This window comes from Rhodamnia argentea, chromosome 1 (assembly GCF_020921035.1).
Source record: "Rhodamnia argentea isolate NSW1041297 chromosome 1, ASM2092103v1, whole genome shotgun sequence".
Classification (NCBI taxonomy): Eukaryota; Viridiplantae; Streptophyta; class Magnoliopsida; order Myrtales; family Myrtaceae; genus Rhodamnia; species Rhodamnia argentea.
In genome coordinates, this window is record NC_063150.1 from 9,376,638 (window position 1) to 9,397,033 (window position 20,396).

At 41.4% G+C, this 20,396-nt stretch overlaps 4 protein-coding genes and 1 pseudogene across 5 annotated transcripts; 1 reads left to right on the forward strand and 4 right to left on the reverse strand.

Moving 5' to 3' along the window:
* Positions 1–264: 264 nt before the first annotated feature.
* LOC115740152 lies at positions 265–3,083 on the reverse strand. 2 transcript variants are annotated; one of them, XM_048279997.1, is made up of 3 exons: positions 2,881–3,083; positions 2,214–2,439; positions 265–834 (listed from the first exon to the last, which is right to left on the reverse strand). In XM_048279997.1, the coding sequence occupies exons 2-3, from the start codon at positions 2,394–2,396 to the stop codon at positions 559–561; spliced, it is 459 nt and encodes a 152-aa protein (XP_048135954.1). In that variant the 5' UTR covers positions 2,397–2,439; positions 2,881–3,083; the 3' UTR covers positions 265–558. The 2 variants fall into 2 exon arrangements, with proteins under 2 accessions (XP_048135954.1, XP_030529430.1); XM_030673570.2 differs by having other exon boundaries at positions 2,214–2,444; positions 2,881–3,082.
* A 2,557-nt stretch (positions 3,084–5,640) lies between these two features.
* LOC115740301 lies at positions 5,641–6,534 on the reverse strand (annotated as a pseudogene).
* Positions 6,535–7,080: 546 nt separating this feature from the next.
* LOC115740153 (60S ribosomal protein L6, mitochondrial-like) lies at positions 7,081–9,113 on the forward strand. Its single transcript, XM_030673571.2, has 2 exons — positions 7,081–7,345; positions 8,624–9,113. The coding sequence occupies exon 2, from the start codon at positions 8,658–8,660 to the stop codon at positions 8,964–8,966; it is 309 nt and encodes a 102-aa protein (XP_030529431.1). The 5' UTR covers positions 7,081–7,345; positions 8,624–8,657; the 3' UTR covers positions 8,967–9,113.
* Positions 9,114–9,924: 811 nt separating this feature from the next.
* LOC115740302 (putative F-box protein At1g67623) lies at positions 9,925–11,173 on the reverse strand. The gene is made up of 3 exons (XM_030673781.2): positions 11,070–11,173; positions 10,423–10,585; positions 9,925–10,326 (listed from the first exon to the last, which is right to left on the reverse strand). The coding sequence occupies exons 1-3, from the start codon at positions 11,171–11,173 to the stop codon at positions 9,925–9,927; spliced, it is 669 nt and encodes a 222-aa protein (XP_030529641.2).
* A 4,934-nt stretch (positions 11,174–16,107) lies between these two features.
* Positions 16,108–17,393, reverse strand: LOC115740151 (elongation of fatty acids protein 3-like). The gene has a single exon (XM_030673569.2). It carries the CDS (start codon positions 17,162–17,164, stop codon positions 16,193–16,195), a length of 972 nt encoding a protein of 323 aa, XP_030529429.1. The 5' UTR covers positions 17,165–17,393; the 3' UTR covers positions 16,108–16,192.
* Between the last annotated feature and the right edge of the window lie 3,003 nt (positions 17,394–20,396).

Genomic DNA, 20,396 nt, shown 5'->3' on the forward strand with positions numbered 1-20,396 from the left:
AATACCATGTCATTCTAAGCTCAGCAGCGTCACTAATGAAACACTGCTGGAGAGCGACACGTTGGCAATACTCGAAAGATCCGGAATTTCTTCCTTCTGGCATCACGTTGAACAAGATTCACACCAGCTGTTGAAACTGCTCCCTGATTGGATTGGCTTTACATCTAAGCTAGAAGCGAAGAGAAGACAAAAGTGGCAGCGAAACAAAATATGCCAAACTTCAGAAGTTCCAATAACCAGATGATCTTGAGATTGACCGGATCATGAGACACAAATCCAGCATGCAGTCATGCAATAGTCTCTCTCATTTAGGTATATGTTATTATTAAAAGTTTGATACTTCAAACCACTCACCGACAAAAGAAACCTGCAAAAAGCAACTAAAACCTTCATTCTCAAAGCTACTTTTCCCGGAAAATGGCAGAAGCACATAAATCAAGCACATTTTGCATTTGAGAGATACTAAACATGAGTACGAGCATCTGCTAACACTGAAGCAGGACCCAAAAGCCCATCAAATCTACAAAATCGGTGAGCCCAGACATGACGATTTTCTCTTTATTCTTCCTTCTTTTCCTCTCGGTCCACCTCATATTCATCGTCATCGTCATCGTCATCTACATCTTTATCTGCATTCTCACCATCAAATATAGAGCTATGAGGAAATTTGCTAAGTTCATGCTTCTCTTCTTCTTCAGTAAGTAATTCTAGCCCAAATTTTGTGTCTCGGTGCTTCACAAGAAGCCATCGCAACAATCTATCTTCCCTATTCAAGTAATGCAGCTCTTTGTTCATCATTGGTGTAGCCATCATGGTCAACTGCATCATCTGACCCTGCATGACGAGCAAGAGAAACATAAAAGCTATATATATGTTTAGACCAAAGTAACCAACAAGAGAGAAATAGTGAGAGACCTACAATCCTCTTTCCTTCACAAGGTAGAAGTGCAACCAACCAAATGTCATCTCACTGCTTCATCAGAGCCCATCCAAACAGTACATCTTAGAGCCAGAACAAGGGTAAATTACACTAGACATCACTTGGCTTTTAACTTTCAAATAGATCACTCAACTTTCAATTTCAGCATATAGATCACTCAACTTAGGTTTTGTTCTCCATAAGGTCACTTTGTTGACCAGCCGTTAAAAATCTCATTAGAAATTTTACCTATTCATATGGAAGGCATCTGCGTCTTTAGTAGTCTTCCATTATAGGCCACTCAACTGTAGATAATTTTGCATTGCAACTCACTCAACTTTAGATAAATTTCATTTTGGTCACTTGACTTTCCTTTAGTTTAATGAAATACTATCGAACTCATATTGACGTGTAAAATTAATATTAAAATCACATTAAAATTATACAAACCAGCTGTCGAATCAGGTTTCCAGTGAGTTTTTCGCCGATGGATCACCAAAGTTACTCGATTCAAAGCAAAATGAAAGTGAATGAAAAGTTGAAAATGAATAGCCACTTCGAAAGTAATTAAAAAGTAGTGAACACTAGTGTGAATTTCCTGCCAGAACAACTTGGCAAAATTAAATCTTCCATCAATTGCTATAGTAGTCATTGATTAACTTAGATTCAAAAGAGACTATAGTAAGTATTAACAGCAATAAGTTAGGATGGTAAAGGCAGCTGTGCAAATCCAAACATACAACTCAAATCCAGTATGGGATTTGCTCATAAGCTAGTTAGTTTTTATTCCAACATATCTGCCGGCATAATTTCTGTCTCCCATGGCTTTCACTTCTAACAGAAGGCAAAAAGCCAGCCGAATATACTGTCACATTATGAGATACTCTCATAAGCTAGGATAATTTTGCTTGACACATGTGCCAACATAATCAATTTCCCGCACCTTGCTACTTCAAACATAAGGCAAAGAGCCAGCCAAATACATGGTTGTGTTAAGCATTCCAGTCGTGAAGCCTAATAGATTCAGCATCTCTTTGTCATCTTCTGTTATATTCAATTGAATTATCTTGTTCTAGAGAGTACTCTCAGTCATTCTATCAAACCAGATAGCTCCTTTGTAGCTTCCAAGTTACATAAACCCGGGTATTTTAACAAAGGAGATGGTCAAGTCTAACTGCATATCACAAGCACAACACAAATTGACAAGCCAAGAGAATTCTCTGTCAACGGAAATTTTGAGAGACAGAGAGAGAAAGAGCAAGCAAAAGGGCTAGAATTTCAACAGAAGAATCACCTGATAGAACCTCCCATCAAGCTTCTTGATACCATAACCCAATTGGACCGTCCCGAATGATTTCATCTCAGTGACGACCCCGTTTTTCACGTAGACGTCTCTTGCTATCCGAGCCACCAATTCCATCAATGCTTCCTTCTTTACATGGGGTTTCAGCAAAAGCACACAGTCATACAGAGGCATCTTTTTCTCTCTCCCCAAACCCCTCTTCAGCTGAGCTTATCTTCCAAACTGTCAAGAAGAGTCATTTCATCAAATCAAACTAGTGGACAACCCGCATATTGCCCATGAACCGCAAGCACTACAAAATCTATAGCTATCAACGCTAGAAGAGAAAAACACGAGTAAGTAATCATACAAAATACAGACCCAGGTACCCGAGAGAGGTCGGAGCTGGGTTGCCGCGGCCTGGTAACGGATAAATTTATTCCAAAGCACTGCTATTAAAATTGCAGTTTCACATTGCATAAGCACAACGACATATACTATCGAAAGTCTAAAACACAGGAGGGAAACAAGAGATCAAGCATTTCCGCAGCCCCGGTAACTCAGACCCACTTTCGAGAAAAGATTTCAAGAAACACGCAACAGCGAACGGAACGAGCATGATTCGAGACCGAGAGAACAACTGAAAAGGGAAAAAGACGAGCTTTCGCCGGAACCGTACCTCGGAGAGCGAAGGAGGAGGGCGCGGATTGCGGAAGTAGGCAGTTCAATTGGGGATTGCAGAGGGAAAGAGTGGGTAGAATGGCGAAATCACATTCAGGAGGGATTGGGGGATCGCTGAGACGACATGTAAAGACATCTGTAGGAGGAGGAGGAGGAGGAGGGGGTTGCATTCAATTCCGAACCCTAACAGCGACACCTCGCTGGAGGAGAGAGAAAGGTAACTCTTTTCTTTACTCTCTCTCTCTACTGAACTTTTTTTTTTACTGGAAAACCAGAAATTGAAGGACGAGATTTATTTTTTTTTGGTCGAAGAACGTCAAGATAAAAAGGAGAAAATTGAAGGAAAGACTGCTGTTGTTGTCAAACTTTAGGGCAATTAATATTAGAACTTAGGCAAGTTTACTTATTTTTATGATCGTGTAACCATATCGATTCTGAAACGAGTTTTAAATTAGAAATACGGGACTTCGAGATAATTTTTCTTTCCGATAACCTTAAACGTAGCTTTACGAATCTCTATCGATATCGTCTAAAAAAATATTAGGGCAATTAATATTAAAACTTAGATAAGCTCACGTTCTTTTTTATCGATTTTTGTCCCAAAAAAGAAAAACAGAAATACGAATTTTTTGTCGAAATCTAGCTTTGCTTGCGAAGTTCAAATTACTGTTTTGTCCCCGTGGGTGAGATTTCTATCACAAGGGACTTATTTTTAATCCTGATTTTTGGTAACAATTGCATTGAGTGAGACCAACTTAAGTAATTGATAGATAATGAACGAAAAGAAGAAGAGAAAAAACCAAGACGTTTATGAAATTTTAATTCTCAATCGAAATTTGACAACGTTACTAAGGGCATATAGGTGTAGAAAATGAAAACATAAAACATTTTAATCTCGTGTCTTTTGTATTAACTAAGGAATGGAATGATTTTTACCATTTCACCACTTACGATTGAGGTATGAATGTAACACCATCGCACGATCATGCAAGTAAATCTCTAAGGACCTATTTATTTTGCCGAAAATGAGTGATTAGGGAAATATTTTCGTTTATATTGCTTACCGAATGAATTAACGAAGGATGTTTTCATTTATTACGAAAATATTTAGTCCTAAATTGCTACTGATAATTTAATTTTTTATTGATTAATTATTTTAAGCTATATAAACGATCAATTTTAGAAAAATATTTTTGAAGTAATTTATTTTATGCGAAATAAAGGGAGCCTAAAGTTAAGAATAAAATTAAAAAGCTAAAAAATGTCTATTTAGGAAAACGAAGTTTAATTATCTAAAATAAAAAATATTCAAATCAAATTTGAGGAGGTATCAGAGACTTAAGGAACCAAATTATCCCATATTAGTATTTTGTCCCTTGCTTATTAAGGTGGAATTGTAATTCATATGGAGATAAATTTGAGCTTCCATGGAATTTTGGGAGGAAAATTTGAAAAACTATCCAAAAGGTCCTAAACTTATTGTATTTTTACCTATTAATCTTAGACTTTTAAAATTTTGCCAATTGAATCCTAAATATTTTCACGTTTTGCCAATTAAGTTCATCCGATCAATTTTGATTTAAATCGCTAACGTGAACGCCGGTCGTTTTACGTAACACCACCGGCGATGGCGAGAATAGTTTTTACTAATATTTTATTTTTTCCATTTTTTTTATTTTCCTTCTTTATATATATATTTTATCTTTTTCTCCCTCTCTCCCTGCTTAGGCCTCATTTATGGCCGGCAAAAGAAAAGAAAAAACAGAAAAAAGTAAAGAATGAAAACAGGAAAAAATAAAAAAATAAACAAGGAGAGGTACTTATCATGATCAACATGATATTTATGTTGCACATCAGAGACAAAAGATTGAATCTCCTTCCGTCCTTTTGATGTTCGTGGATATAAAAAGAAGAATGGACCATGGAGGGATAATAATTAGCATCGTCGTAGTCCGAACTGTTTGGGCTATATCTCTTTCTCTCTTGTAAGCACGCAAATTCATCACATAATCATGATCCTTCAAGTGATACGTCGAGACATTCGGTTCACCTGTCGCGTTTCTAAAATTGAAGCTTTGCGCGTGAAAGAGATGCATCACATAATCGGTCTTTCCTTCAATTTTCTCTTTTTTTCCTCTTGACCTTAAAACATGTGCAAGATGAATAAGGCCTTGTACATTCAATACACTTTTTTTTTATGTTTAAGTATTAATTTAAAATGTGTATTTAACGAAATATTGCTTCTAAATAGGAAATATTTAGGTAAATTAAAAATGAATTAAATGTTTCTATTGTTTAGGGAAAATTCCAATTAAGGGCCTCAAGTGCCCTGATTTTTTCAAATAAGGGCCCAGAATGGATTTTGTTGCAAATAAGGGCCTAAAGTCCTTTATTTGTTTCAAAGAAGGGCCTGATTTTTGTCTTTTTCTCTTTTTTTTGCAATTTTATCTTTCTTTTTCTGCTTTCTTTTTCATTTTTTGCTTCCCCTTTTTCTTTTTCTTTTTCCCCTCCCCTAGCCACTGTCCAACATTGACGTCTGCTTCTGTCTCTCTCCCTCTCTCTACTCGTCCACACACTCTCTCTCTCCAGTCTGATCTCCAGCATTACCGGCATGTGAAGCCGAGCAAGAAATTGCAAGAATGCATTTGCATACTCTGCATTGGATTAGTTTTTCTGCTGGGTACACTTAAAATTCTCTCCATTTTTGTTCTTCGTTTCGCCGATTTCTTGATTTCTCCTTCTCGATCATCAAATGTTCAAGGACTCAGTCATTCTTAGGCTTGAGAGTCACTCTTCTCTCCCACCGACCCCTCTCCTTCCCTCTGCTCCAGCAACCTCCCGACCTCCCCCTCGCCCGCCTGCGCCGCCACCTTCTTCTGCGCCTCCTTCGCCTTGAGCGCCTGCAATTTCGAGTGGTTGTAGTACGCGACGCGAGCCCGTACTCGAACAGGTTCACCGACGTCACCGTGTCATTGATCACCGACCACGAGAAGGCGATCAGCAGCTAGTCCTTCACCACGCCCGCCACGTTCATCGTCAATGCCGAGGTCTTCCCAACGAGTAGAAACACTGCCAGGTTGAGCGCGAACACGCAGAGCGAGTTGGTCCCAAAGACCAAGAGGTCGGGCCGGAAGCTCAAGGACTTGACGAGCACCAGGTGCTCCATGAAGACCCATGACACGAGCAGGAAGACGAAGCAGCACAGCGCAACGTAGTATAGAGATGTGATGGGGTTCAGTTGGATCCCCTTGGAGGTGAGTAGGATCTGGATCAGGACCAACCTCGTGGCCTCGAAGGCGATGGTGCCGAGCTGGAGGGTCACGCCCCGGGCGTCGAATTGGCCTCGCTATAGGCGGCTATGCTGAGTGAGATTGACACCATGTTCAGCATGGTTTGGGACTTGAAGGTCTCTCTATTAAGCAAGACGCCGATGGAGTGGATGGCGACGGGCATGAGGGCCTTGAGCATCTGGATGAAGGAGACGGTCCACCATTGACGTCTGACCTCCGGACGCGACTGAGGTCAAAAACAACGACAGCCACAGTCTCAAGTTTCTGTTTCCGCCAAATATTCTTACTCTCAGCGATGACGTGAACATGGTCAGCGTCTGGCTGTCGTACTTGCAGTACTGGTTGGTCGTTGCGTCCTCCATCTTCTTCCTGTACACTGACAGGAAGAACGTCTTCAGGGGCGACGGCCGGCGTGTCTGCTCTCTCTCTCTCTCTCTCTCTCTCTCTCTCTCTCTCTCTCTCTCTCCTTCTTTGATGGTTTTCTTTGAATCTCAAACAGGTGAAAACGAAGAGACAGAGACTTGCAAGAGATCAGACTGGAGAGAGAGAGTGTGGATGACTAGAGAGAGCGAGAGAGAGAAGCAGACATCAATGGTGAACTGTGGCTGGGGACGGGGAGGGGAGGGGAAAAAGGAAAAGAAAAAGGGGAAGGAAAAAATGAAAAGGAAAGTAAAAAAAGAAAGATAAAATTGCAAAAAAAAAGAAAAAGACAAAAGCCAGGCCCTTCTTTGAAACAAATAAAGGACTTTGGGCCCTTATTTGCAACAAAATCCATTTTGGGCCCTTATTTGAAAAAATCAGGGCACTTGAGGCCCTTAATTGAAATTTTCCCTATTGTTTATGAACGAAAAGAAAAAACTTATCCAAACCATTTTTGCTCTTTTTGGCCGGGACCAGACCGAGGAAGGGACAGAGAACCTGTTCCACCCTAAAATCGACGCCGCTCTTCGTTCCTCATCACCGTCGCCAGCCGCTTCCACCGTCGCCGGCCGCTTGAACCGTCGCACAACCAAGCTCAGTGGTTGTGCACTTTTTCCCCCGCCGGGAGACCACGAATAGCTCAGACTTCGCTCGGGATCTCTTCGCTGGTGGCCAAGATCACCAGCGAAAAGACGTCGGCTCCTCCTATTGCTGGTTCGTTCGCCGTTCGCAGCTGTTAATCGCGTCTTCAAGGTGAAGTCCGAATGATCTGTCTGCGTTCCCTTTGATTAAGAACAGATTCCTGGAGATCTCGTTTCTGTTTTGAGCAAAATCCGGTCGAGTCTGATGTTATTGCGCTGATTCTCAGTCCATGTACGGCGAAAATCTAGAATCTCTCCACTTGCTTTGATTATATGAACACCTTCGTGAAACTGCTCACCACACGTTCGACGAAATGCACAAACCAAGTGTATGTGAGTTTCAGTGGTCATCTCTCGGAATCGTGCTCATGTAGTTACTCTGTATCACTTGCTCGTGCTCACATCCACCCCCTCCATTCTCTCGCTCTCTCTTTAGTTGGTCCTCATTGGTTGGCATGGATGCCAATTAGCATTTCTGGTCATTTATCTGCCAATCTTTAATCTGTTACACTATGTTTGTTAAGTACTTCGGGAGGTAAAGAAAATTGTGAAGAAAATGATTTTCCTCATAGTTGTCTGGAAGAATGGATATGTGGGGTGAAGCAGATCTGGAGAAATAGACTTCTGTATGCTAAAGATGAAACCAAAGTGTTTGTATGAAAGATGACGCTTTACCCTTTCATGTGAGCTATGAATATGGGTGAGCATGATCATAAAATACTGCTTAATACTACAACTACAGGCTCTTTTGGTTTGTTTCTCTCTTTAATTCCTGGTGGTTTTCATTTCCATGTTAAAGTTTTCGTTCTGTTGTCAGTAAGTACGTTGCTTTAGTATTCTGAAACCTCACCTGAAATTCGAGGCTTAAGCTTTTCACTTTCTGGTAAAGAGTTGGGGATGATCTAATTCAAGCAAAAACATAGGAGTATTTGTAGAATAACAATGGGCACCGTGATGGGAAAGAAAGGTGTAATGACCTATAACTTCTTGATTTGATCGATGAAAGCTGAGAGTCATGATTAAGTCATGTTACCAATGGAAAAATATCTTGCCGTGCCATTCCTCCACTGAGACTGGATGATAGGGTTTTTTGCTTTTCCACTGTGAAAAGCTCAAGTTGAAAGAGGGCCACTGTGGCTTGAACTTAAAGAATCCAGAACATTGGAAGGATGTGTGATATAGATTTAGAGTAAGAAATGATGTCAAAGTCCAGAGTGCTCTGGAGTCTGTAGTATACCTTCCCTGTTATAGATTTCTGCTCCTCTGGGTTTTGATGTTTCCAATTAGTTCTTCATCGTCAGTTTTGTGTATGCTGGTTTTGCTTCTCATTAATTGACTTGTTGGAAATAATGATTGGAGGATGTGCTTATTATGGTTGTCTGATCTTTAGGGGAAATTGAGGCAATCTGTTTTCTTTGACGGCAATGGACGCCAAATTCTTTCGCTTTCTCAAGATTGTAGGTGTTGGGTTCAAAGCTAGAGCGGAGGCTGAGGGATGCCTCTTGTACCTAAAATTAGGCTACAGTCACGAGGTAGAGCTGACCGTTCCTCCTGCAGTGCGTGTCTTTTGCTTTAAAAACAATGTGGTCTGCTGTACTGGGATCGACAAGCAAAGGGTGCATCAATTCGCTGCTGCCGTTCGTAGTTGCAAGCCTCCTGAAGTTTACAAGGGCAAAGGTATAATGTACATCGATGAAGTTATCAAGAAGAAGGCAGGGAAGAAGTCGAAATGAGTGTGCAGATGCATACTACTTCTGTAGAATTATTTGTAATAAGATGGTGAGGCAAGAATTGCAGTTTGCTCTGTAAAACTTGAAGGGAGGTTTGTAGCTTCTTACCATCGAATATTTTTGCAGTTGATTGGCTACTTCAGAATAGAATTAATGTTCTCTTTCTCGCTGTTTTTCCCTTTTTCTGGTAAGAAAACCGCGTGCTCCTTTTATAGCTATTAGTGACCGAATTTACAGCGGTTGATAATTTATCTACTATCTATGGGATGGCTTGGACGAACTGATTTCTTTTGTCTCTCACATTCCTTGCATTTCCTGTGACTTCCTTATCTAGACACAAATCATGATCTGTAGCACATTCCATCTTCTAAGAAAATCTGAAGATGCTTGTGGCCGAAAGCTGAAGAATGGTGTTTTCGCTGGTCTTGTGGTCATAGTTTAAAACGAAGTGTTACTGTGATCGACCTTACGAAAACCTAAAGCAGACATCATTCGGAATGACATCCACCATGCTTGTGCAACACAGTTTTGATGCAGGTGCGTGGAGCGGGTTGGGCGCGCCTGGCATTTCAAAAGCTTATGCGACACGGCAGTCCGTGCATTCAACACGGGCTTCCCAAATTTCATACCATCCACGAAATCCTTGCTATACATTATAATGAACAATCAAAATAAGGATAATCCCCCAACGAAGGAAGTCTTTTAACGCCAGGAAAGTCTATGGAAATTTTCGCACAGAAATTTCTCGCACGTTAGCCTGTTTGAAATGGCACAACCTGTCGTGGATGCTCAAAATCACAAGTCGGAGAATCACAGATTATGGGGACGGTCGAGGTGTTGTCTAAAATCTTTCTAAGAGTTTCTTAAGGTGCGTGCAGTTTCTTCCTTTACAGTGGTATCCCATATAAGAACTTTTGTTCTTGATTTATGGACCGCATTGATAAAGAAAATTCTCTCGCGATTACGGGCGTCCGCCATACTTATAAAGGATCTCTATCTCTGATCGGCAAATGCACTGTTCGCATTCGGTGTTGTCATAGTGGTCGATGTCGCGCACCCATCCTCTCCTCTTGCAGTGCTCGTTTTGCACCCGACGGTCGTAGCGAGGAGGCTCTCCTCCGAAGATAGCCACGTTGTTCCACCACATGTCGCGCACGACGTCAATGTATTTCTTGCGGCATTCCACTACTCGCCCACTTGCGTAGACTTGTCTCAACAGTCGGACTCCTTCCTTCTTTAACTCACCACCCTCGCAGACGAGGAGGAGCCCGACAACATAGGAAGCTCCAACGGGCCCAATCTGTGCTGCCCTCTTCAATAGCTCCATTCCTAGCTCAACCTTCACGAGGCTTACACACTCATACTGCAACGTTCACGAATTGCGGATTATCAATTTTTAGCAAAGAACAAGATAATAGCGAATAAATTATAGAGATAAATCATGTAATTAAACACGTACTAGTCCTTGCGTGTACAAGGCCTCCGGATTATTGCATTTGATGCACCTCTGAATGAAGGCTTTGCCTTCTTCGGGATGCCACCATAGTATTTTTGAAATTTTGTCGAATGATATTTGTTGATAAACGTAATCTTCTTCACCTAATTTATTAAAGATTTTGCAACTGCGGGGACAAGAATAAAGTATCAGCATATCATCAAACATTCTCACGTTAGTATAACAATTTCAATGGTTCTTTGTACTAGATAATTGACAATATATTACATCTTCTAAGGTCGGATTCCCCGGGGCCAAGATAATTATGAAAGCATAATTACGTTTCTACAGCTAAATTGAGTTTACAAATCTTAGTTGCGGTAAATTCATCTATCTATTGATGATGGTTGATTGAATAAAATTACATTACAACAACACGATACAAAGCTGCTACGTACAACTAAATTAGTTTTTCTTCGTTATGTAGAGTGCAGGATAAGTAAATTAGGAAAGGGTTAAGTACTAAAAATATCAACTAACCAGGATTGTTAAAAAAAATCTGAATGAACCCCGGATTGTTAAATTCTCTGCGATCACTAATCCTTCAATCAATTGACAATTAATCACACGTTAGAGAGTTAGCTTTTCGAAGGGAAAGCTGAGTGTGATACCTTATTTTTGCATTGAAGAAATCGTCCATCGAGTTGGCGGCGACCGAAGCAAGAATTTCCACCACCATATCACGAGGAAGAACATCGAAGGCATCGATCTCCATAGCTCTCCGGCAATGCTGATGCGACTTTATTTCGACTGTGAGAAGATCGCGTTTCTTTAATTTCAGTCTTCAATCGTACGAGGCAAAAGTCGAGGAAAATACACCAGTATTGATCTAGTGACAGAACAGAAGGAGAGGAAATTACTTGAAACTTGATGGATAACTGAAACGTGAATTACATTGTGTGTTTTTGAATCCTTGTACGATTGATTATATATAGGGCAATTAGAATTTTCCCAAGTTCCGTGTACCTTCAGTTGTCTATCTCCTATTCTGATTAGGATTCACTTCTATTTGCCAATCATCAAACTAGAGTCTAGAAAAGGAAAGTGAATACACGAAGTGCTAACAAACTATAATTTCTTATTTTGCTTGTTATTACTTTCTTTTCAAAATTATTTTTTTATTACCGTAAAATTATCGAAACCTCTATATGTGTGATTTTACAGATTAACATGTGAAGATTTTGAAAGGTTTCTTGTGTTTCGGGTCAAACAAAAGCTCAAATTTATATTCAGCGGATAACAATTAATTAAAAATTATTGTTCGGTCCACTTTTTAAATAATTTATGGCTTACAACGTATTGTTATTCTCGCAGTGACCCAAAAAATATTATACTAGCAAAGTCCAAATTTATATTCAGCGGATACAATCTTTTGGATTTATTATGTGATATACAGCATTGCGTTGACGTAGAAACTCGAACTTATAGAACATTCAATGCCTTGTGTTTATGCTGATTATGAAGAATTAAAAGCTATATCCATCTTATTAAAAAAACTAAGGAAGCTGCTAGCCCGATAATGACAGTATTGTCGGTTATTTTTTACCACACGATCTTTCAATTAATGAGTGCTTTATCGAAAACATGCGGTGATGATGCGTGGATTTACGGTTGAGATTGTATCATCCTTAACAGATCTGTCAATGAAGCATTTTTCAAAAACTAATATGAGAAAAACTAATGTAAGCAATTTTGATTAGCTTGAATTCAACAAAGAATGCATTATATACGAAAAATTATGTGCCTACTACTCTAACTTCGAGTCGAGGGGGGCAATATCCAGTGCTCGCCTCTGCATGGCTCTGTGGACGTTCCTGTGTGATAAGACAAGTGAAAAAACAAATATAAGAGCCCATTTATTTTGTGGAAAATGAATGTTCTAAATAATATTTTCCTAAAAATATTTATTTATTTCGTTTATAAAATAAATGAACTAAAAATATTTTTATTGTTCGTAAAAATATTTAGATATAAATGAACGTTGATAAAGTTTTTTTTATTAGCTGATTATCTTAAGCGATACAATCGATCATTTTTATAAATTCATGCGTCGTGTCGTGTGTGAAATCACGCAATGGCATGAACGAAAAAAAACCAACATATGTCCCCGTGATGCGAGATAAAGACGAGTGATGCGTTGTAATGATGTGCAAACAGTTAGCAAAGTCGCCCGTGATGCGAGATAAAGACGGGTGATGCGTCGTAATGGTGTGCAAACAGTAACAAAGTCGCCCAGGACAGGATTAGCAAATGAAACGGCAAGAACGAACGCACAAAATGGCCGACTTGATAAAGGAAGCACGATGTAACAAAAAAAACCTTGGGCAGCCATAGCTAGAATTTCTCTAGTTGATCTACAAATCTTCTGGTGTACCGTGTACAGGCCCCTAAATTCAGACGACGATCTCAAAGATCCATCGCGGTATCAATTAGGACGAGTGCATGCATGGTGGTGCATAGATGTGATCATCAGACGACCTTGTCTCTGTCCAGGTCAGAATGGCGAGCTCTTGCGGCGGCAAAAAAGTGTCGCTCTTCCTCTGTCTCAGACGTCGGTAAAAGAGCAGTCAAACCTCGGACGGGGACAAGGTTCCTCCCATGCCAAATGGAGGACAGCGGAGTTAAAATCTCACCAATTTACTATGCAGGATCGGAACTTACACACACTCTCTCTCTCTTATCGAAACTTATCACTTGCACGCGAGTTTGATATGTCTTCCTCTTGGGAACAGAGAACTGAATCGCATAGTACCAATTCCTAAAAATATGAAACCGGAACTAGATGGGTTCCCATCGAAACTTGAAACCTAGAACCGGATCAGTTTCCATAGCCGATTCCTGATCCGATACGGTTCTACCTAAAATCATGCCCACCTCTATCGAAATCTGGCTTCGCTTAAGAAGTTCAACTTAATTAATTGATCGATAACATGAAAAAGGGAAAAACCCAACACATTTATGAAAGTTTAACGTTCAATCATAACGTGAGAAAAATATTAAGACCATATATGTGCTAAAAATGAAAACATAAAATAACTTAATGTCACATCATTCATTTATTGTAAAATAAACAGAGCCTAAAGTTAAGAATAATTTTTTTTTTTGTTCAAAAAGTTAAGAACAAAATTAAGAAGCTAAAAGAATGTCTATTTAGGAAAACGAAGCTTAATTATCCAAGATAAGGACAATTTAAATCAAAATTGAGAAGGTATCGCAGCTTAAAGAACCAAGTTTTCTAAATAACTATTTGTCCCTTGCTTATTAAGGTGGAATTGTAATTCATCTTGAGATAAAATTGAGCTTCCATGGAATTGTTGTAGCAAAAAAAACAAAAAAAAAAAAGACGTGGAAATGAAATCAACCACATTTGCCTAAGGCTAGAGACTTCCTTCCCTAGGCTCCTATTAAGCTACAATATTCATTCTCTTCAATATGCTTTCTCAGAGTAGTCGACTATCAAGAAAATTACCGAAAAAGTACTAAATCTATTGCAATTGTACCAATTCAGTCATAAATCTTTATTTTACCAATTCATTTCTAAACTTTTTATATTAGTGTCATTTCAATCCTTCCAGTCAATTTTGATCAGAAATTGATCACATGGACGTCGACGTCCTACGTGGCACTAGCGGCACCGACATAAAATTTTTTTCTTATTTTTATATTCTTTTTTTCTTATTTTCTTGTTAGTGGCCGGTAGGAGGCCGCTGGCGACCTTTGCTAGCTATTAATAAAAGGAAAATAAAAAACATAAAAAATACTAAATATGTTAAAAAATTCCACATCGGTGCCTACATTGCCATAATCGATGGAAAACCAGCATCCATGTCATCAATTTTCCGCCGAAATTTGTCGGAACGACTAAAATAACATAAATGCAAAAGGTTTGAAATTTAATTGGCAAAAAAAATAAAGTTTAGGATTTAACCAGCACAATTATAATAAATTTTGGACATTTTGATAATTTTCCCCTCAGGTATCTGCTTAAGAAGGAAAACTTGTCTTAAGATACGAAAAAAAAAAAAAACAACTGAGGTTGAGGGTTGAGTTACGTGTCGGGATTCTAGTTACCGTCCTCGTGCCCCTCAGTTAAATACTCTCAGGCGGTCAAAAATATCGTTATCGTTGCTGTGAGTGATGGCACCTTAACTGCGCTTGGACTCCATTGAGCAATGCTGTGTTAGTGAACTTTTGAAAACTTGCAATGGCATGAACGAAGAAACCAACATATGTCCGAGCGATGCGAAATAAAGATGAGTGATGTGTCGTAATGATCCACAAACATAAATTTGACAAGATAACAAAACCAAGTGACACGACATGATGAGAAAGCACGACGTGACAAATCAAATGAATACGATGCATGACAAGATAATCAATAAACTCGACACGAACTTCACTCCACTCGCTTAACTCGACCCGACATGATAACAAGCGCACGACACAAACATAAAATAACTGCGGGCGGGTCATAACTAAACCTTTCCCTAATTGATATGCGAAGTCTTTCGGTGTACAACCCCTCTGGTTATAAACGAAGATGTCAAAGATGCATCCTGATATCAATCGGGGACGAGTGCACGGTGGTGTGTTGTAGATGCGATTATCGGGCAACCCTGTCTAGGTTAGAAAGGCGAGCTCTTCCGACAGGAACCAAGTCTTCCTTCGACTCGCCAAACCTAGGACACCTTAATTAACCCTCACCAATTTACTATGCAGGGTCGGAACTTGAACTCCCTCTCTCTCAGGAATCCAAACTCATCACTTGCACGCAGTTCTTGACAGAAACACAATTATTGCTCGCTAGGGTTTTGACCTTCCTCGGACGTTTGTCGATCATCGCTGTCGTACGCCTCACATCTGCATGCAAAGGTGAACGGTAAAGATCGATTCGATGCCACCGCAAGGTCAAGTTTGTTTTCTTTGGTTGCGGAGGGAAGAAGGGATATTCCTTTATCCCGTTTCGGGAGACCCCTAATGAGAGGGTAAACAAGCTCTTTCCCTAGACAGAGAATTGACTGGTGGAAACAGAATATCTAACACGACTGTTCTTGTCTCAATGCGCGTTTGGCGATCAAGTGGGCACCTGTTGTTTATGTCTTGGGGGGAAGATTGGAATGATTCCACGTTTCCCGGTACGAGGAGGGACCATTTGGTATGAGCCGGGTCAATATTGATCATAGGGTGGGGGGGGTGGTGGGGGGGTGATCATTAAGTCGAAGCATGCCGACCATGACGGGTCATTACTTAAAGATCTCTTTAAAATCTCGTAATCTGTCGAGATCGCTTCGAAGACTGAAGAGTGTTAAAAGGATTATTCCTCCTAGTATACAGCCGAGTTCTCTAGTCAAAGATCCAATCGATACGACGCATTCTGCGTCTTTCTTTTAACGCCTTGAACTTTTGGAACAAGTTGGCACCTCACTCGACTCAAATGGGGAGATCAGAAGCGTCGATAATGATCGGAAAATTCTCTAGCAACAGATGAAGCAACCATTTCAACAGGCTCGTCCGACTCCTATTGGAAAATCTATTGAACCATCTCATTGTAGTATATATAAATATATCGATTCCTACATTAAGAAAAGGAAAAAGAAAAAAGAAAAACTTAAAAGAGAGGGAGAGAGAGAGAGAGAGAGAGAGGGGTCACCAGCAACCTTTTTGCTTCGCCAAAAAAATTTAAGAGCTAACAAAAAGAAGTCACCACCACGGTCAACCACCCACCATTCAATCCCTATAACGCCTTCTCTTTGACGATCCTCTCCACATTTGCCTCTTTAATTACATCTAACCCACCGTACAAAGTAGAAGACGACGCTTCACGATCTCGATCACGGGCCTCGCTCGCACCCCCAACACCGACGCCGTGGCGGCCGCCGCCGCCGCCTCCGACACGCCTCTTCTTGCCCAGATGCATCTTCACGTAGAAGTTCAAGAACAGCATCAAGACCGCGCCGTTCAGCACCGAGTTGAACACCCACGCGCCGATGCCGTTGCACCCGCCCTTGGCCAGGTGCAGCGCCAGCACGCCGACGTGGCACACCAGGTTGCAACCCAAGAGCACGACCTGGCAGTGCGCGACGAACGGGAAGCACGCGACGGGCAGCCCGATGGCGGTCCAGAAGCGGTACCCGTACACGGCGGCGTAGACGAGCGTGGCCGAGAGGATCGCGAGGACCTGGAACGACTGGGAGTACTCGAGCCAGAGGAAGGCGACGCAGGTGAGGGCGGCGTTGTTGAAGAGCTGCGCGGAGGAGAGGCGTCGGCGGCGGAGGATGGTGAGGAAGGTGCGGAGCATGTGGAGGAAGCGGGAGAGGTAGAAGGCGTATGACCAGAAGAAGACACGGCCGGAGGGGCGGGTGCCGAGCGGGAAGCAGAGGAACCACTGGAAAGGCGTCGTCCGGGAGCGGCGCCACAGCCACCGGGTGTCGCGGATCTCGGCGGCGGAGGAGAGGAGGGCCCCGGCGAAGATGGTTGCGGAGAGGAGGGCCATGAGGAGGCTGTGGAGGGCCGGGGCGGGGCCGACGGGGACAGGGCGTCGGCAAAGGAGGAGGAGGAGGTGGAGGAGGAGGGAGAGGGCGAGGTAGAGGGAGACGGAGGAGACGAGGAAGGACCAGGTGGAGCCCCACGACTGGGTGTGGCTCCACCGGAAGTTGACGATGGCCGGGTGCTCGGCGAGGTAGTACGTCAGCCAGTTCGCGGCCATGGCCACCACCGTCGGTCGGTCGCGCCGTCTATCGCGGTGGTCTCATCAATCTATTTGATGCCGTGGAATGGTCGGGAAAAGGGATCCGGCCTGGCCTCCGCAGCAACGTTGAATTCTCAAAAAATCTTTGGAGAGGTTCCAAATTTGGGTTCTGTCCTTTGATTATTTTAGAGAGAGAGAGGGAGCTGAGGAGAGAGAGGGAGAGAGGCAAGAAGGGCTTTGGCCCTTTTTGGGGGCTTAAATTTAGGGGACACTTCAATTAGGGGGGGTGGGGGCCTTCTCCTTTGTGGGGGGACGTGAACGTGAACGACTGGTCGGCATGAAGCGCTGGCCAAATGGTTTAAATGACACGTGTGCTGATCCTAGTGGTCGCGCGTTTGTTGCGGGGCAACTCACGAGTTTTTCTGTCGTTAGTCGCACGTGCGGCTTGCTTTTGGTCGACCTTTGGTGGATTTCGTTTTTTCTTTTTTGTTTTTCTGAGTGGGAGGGGAAGGATTTCAATCATGGACTTTGGTGGGAATTTGGCACGACTATGGGACTGATGGCCTATTGGTGGTGGTAAACGTGCTCGTTTCAGTTATCTTGAATACTAACTTTTGCTGCGTGGTACATCCTGTTTGTCCTAAAATTGCCCTCGAAAACATTAAAATAATTCGAATCCTAAATTGAACATACACAAAGAGTTTACAGATCATATTAAATAGATTAAAAATTCATAAATCACATGGCACGTTTCAACCATAGTTTCGATAGCCATTTGTGTCATTTCCGAAAACTTTTAAGCTGTCTAATTAAAATTTTAAACTTAATCATGTCTCTCCGACTTCAAATCTGGCTAGTTGGAGTCGACATGAATTTTATCGTGGAAAAAGTTTAATGCGGTGCTGCCGTCGAGAAATCTCATTACTCAAGGTGCGATTGAGAAATGGAACTACACGGACGAAGCTGAGGAAGGAGACAACAAGGGGATGGGATGGAAGCATACCCTCAAGGACATGAAACTAATGTGAGCTAACATACGGGCGGAATCCCGTTCTGGTCATGTAGAGTAAGCTCGAAACCGTTTCGATAATGTTCACGAACCAAAAGCAAAGGACGTGTGAACATAACAACCAAATGCGATTTCGAAACTAGCGTTAGTACGTAGCCTTATACTTTACGCTTAAAATCTATCACTAATCACATTTTACACGCGTGTTGGTAACGAGAAAATTACCAAGAAAGTTATAAATCCATTATAATTATGCCAATTTAATCCTAAACCTTATGCATTCGTGCCAATTCAGTCCTTCCAGTCAATTTAGGCCGAAAATCATTGACGTGATCATTTTTAATAATATTTTAATATTTTTTATTTTTTGATTTTTGAATTTTTTTTCTTTCGTGGCGTGGTCGGCATGCCGGCACTCGGCAATGGTGAGTCCGGCCTCGCTAGGGGCGAGCTTTGCCGGGCTTCGCCTATGGCCAATCGCGGGGCTCGATGGCCTACTTGAGGAGGAAGAAAAAGAGAAAATAAAAGATAAAAGAAAATAAAAAAATAAAAAAAATAGTAGAATGTTCTAAAAAATTGGCCACATTAACGATTTTTAATCAAAATTGATCGGGAAGATTAAATTGACACAATTGTGATAGATTTAAAACCTTTTTGATAATTTTCTCGATGGGTAACTTGACACAACTTCTCGCGTACCCTACTTATGGCGATATGTCCCACATGCACCATGTATCCACACGAGCTAGAATTCATGCATTTCAAATGATTTCAACATCAAACCTATGTCATCTATCTGAATTTAGTTTTCTTTAGCAAAAATCTGGATTGAGTTTGAATAGTCAACAAATACTTCGAAAATCGGAGCCATTAGTAGTAAGTAGTAACTCGTCACTAATCGTTTTCATTGCCTTCAGTTTATTTAATTACTTCTCTAAAGTAAGTAGAGAAGAGAGAAGAAGGCGGGACCCACCGTCCTTGACCGACCACTTGCCTCCGTCGTCGTTTTAATATGCACGTTTTCTGGGGCCCTCCTCGCATTGCACTCTTGATATGGACGCCATGGGAAATTTGTGGCGGCAAATCGATGGTCCGCTTTAGTCAATTGAGTAGGACTCCAGGAGGAACAAGGGAGCTTTCTTAGATGAGATTAGCACGCTAATTAGACAATTAAGTAAAAGATTCTTCTTCGTAATTCGGGCCCGCATGTGGGTCCCAAATGACAACTTCCCCTTGATTCAATACAGAAAGACCATGCAGCGCTGATGACTAAATCTTAGGGGTGTCAAAAAATAACCGAACCGGCCTGCAAATTTCGGATTTTTCGGGGGTCGCATCTTCCATCGGTTCAGGTAATAGGTGAACAAACCGGACGTCGAAACAGTTTCGGTTCGGTTCGGGTACTCGGCCGAACTGAAGCGAAACGGATCAAACCGCATACGAAAGCGAAAAGCGGAAAACCCGAACCCAACTGTGTCTTCGGTTCCGGTTTTACGCTGTTCAAGTCACAATAAAGATATAACAATTTTTTTTGGATCGGGTCGGACCGGGGCTGTGTAGAAAAACACCTGAACTATTAACACCTCTAGTGATCATAAAACATGACTCCAACTTAAAGCCCCGTGAAATTTACAGGTGTATATTTTACAATTTTTTATGCAAATTTAAACTAACTTTCGACTTTAGATTTTCATGAAAAAAATCTCATGAAATCAAATATGACCGCTATTATTGAGCAATGGACGAAATCTTAATGTCACAAACGCCGGACAATAATCCCATAATTCTCTTTATAAACAATAAAGACGATTTCCAATTTTTGAGGGATCGAACTCAATTTTTCTCCTTTTCTTTTTTCCCAAAATGAGGAGCTGTTGAAGGTCCCTTTTAAACGACTCCGGATCGGTTTTAAGGACTTTTTGATACGCGATAAGTCGAAAAATCGACGACAATACTATTCAAACAAGAAAGAGAAATTCAGAAATCCCGACGCATCCCGAACGCCTATCGGATGAATAAATAATTAACAGTCACGAGTTAAGCAACTTGTATAAAGAAGTACTACTATTCAAAATTAGGTAATTGAAAGCCAACTTCTTGTAGCATCATTTGTTGGACCGACGACTTTGAAAGTCTCCGTTGCCTGTATTCATGTCCACTTTAATGATTGCAGTTAATACACGATCCTTCCTAATTTGCATGGCCTCTATCGAGTTTTTTTTGGTCGCATGGAGGGGAATG

Coding starts and splice junctions, on each gene's coding strand:
- LOC115740152 (XM_048279997.1), bottom strand. CDS start 2,396: ATGCCTCTGTATGACTGTGTGCTTTTGCTGAAACCCCATGTAAAGAAG. Junction 835..2,213: donor TTGATGGGAGGTTCTATCAG/GTGATTCTTCTG, acceptor CTCGTCATGCAG/GGTCAGATGATGCAGTTGAC.
- LOC115740153 (XM_030673571.2), top strand. CDS start 8,658: ATGGACGCCAAATTCTTTCGCTTTCTCAAGATTGTAGGTGTTGGGTTC.
- LOC115740302 (XM_030673781.2), bottom strand. CDS start 11,173: ATGGAGATCGATGCCTTCGATGTTCTTCCTCGTGATATGGTGGTGGAA. Junction 10,586..11,069: donor TTCTTCAATGCAAAAATAAG/GTATCACACTCA, acceptor TTGTCCCCGCAG/TTGCAAAATCTTTAATAAAT. Junction 10,327..10,422: donor CCTTGTACACGCAAGGACTA/GTACGTGTTTAA, acceptor TGAACGTTGCAG/TATGAGTGTGTAAGCCTCGT.
- LOC115740151 (XM_030673569.2), bottom strand. CDS start 17,164: ATGGCCGCGAACTGGCTGACGTACTACCTCGCCGAGCACCCGGCCATC.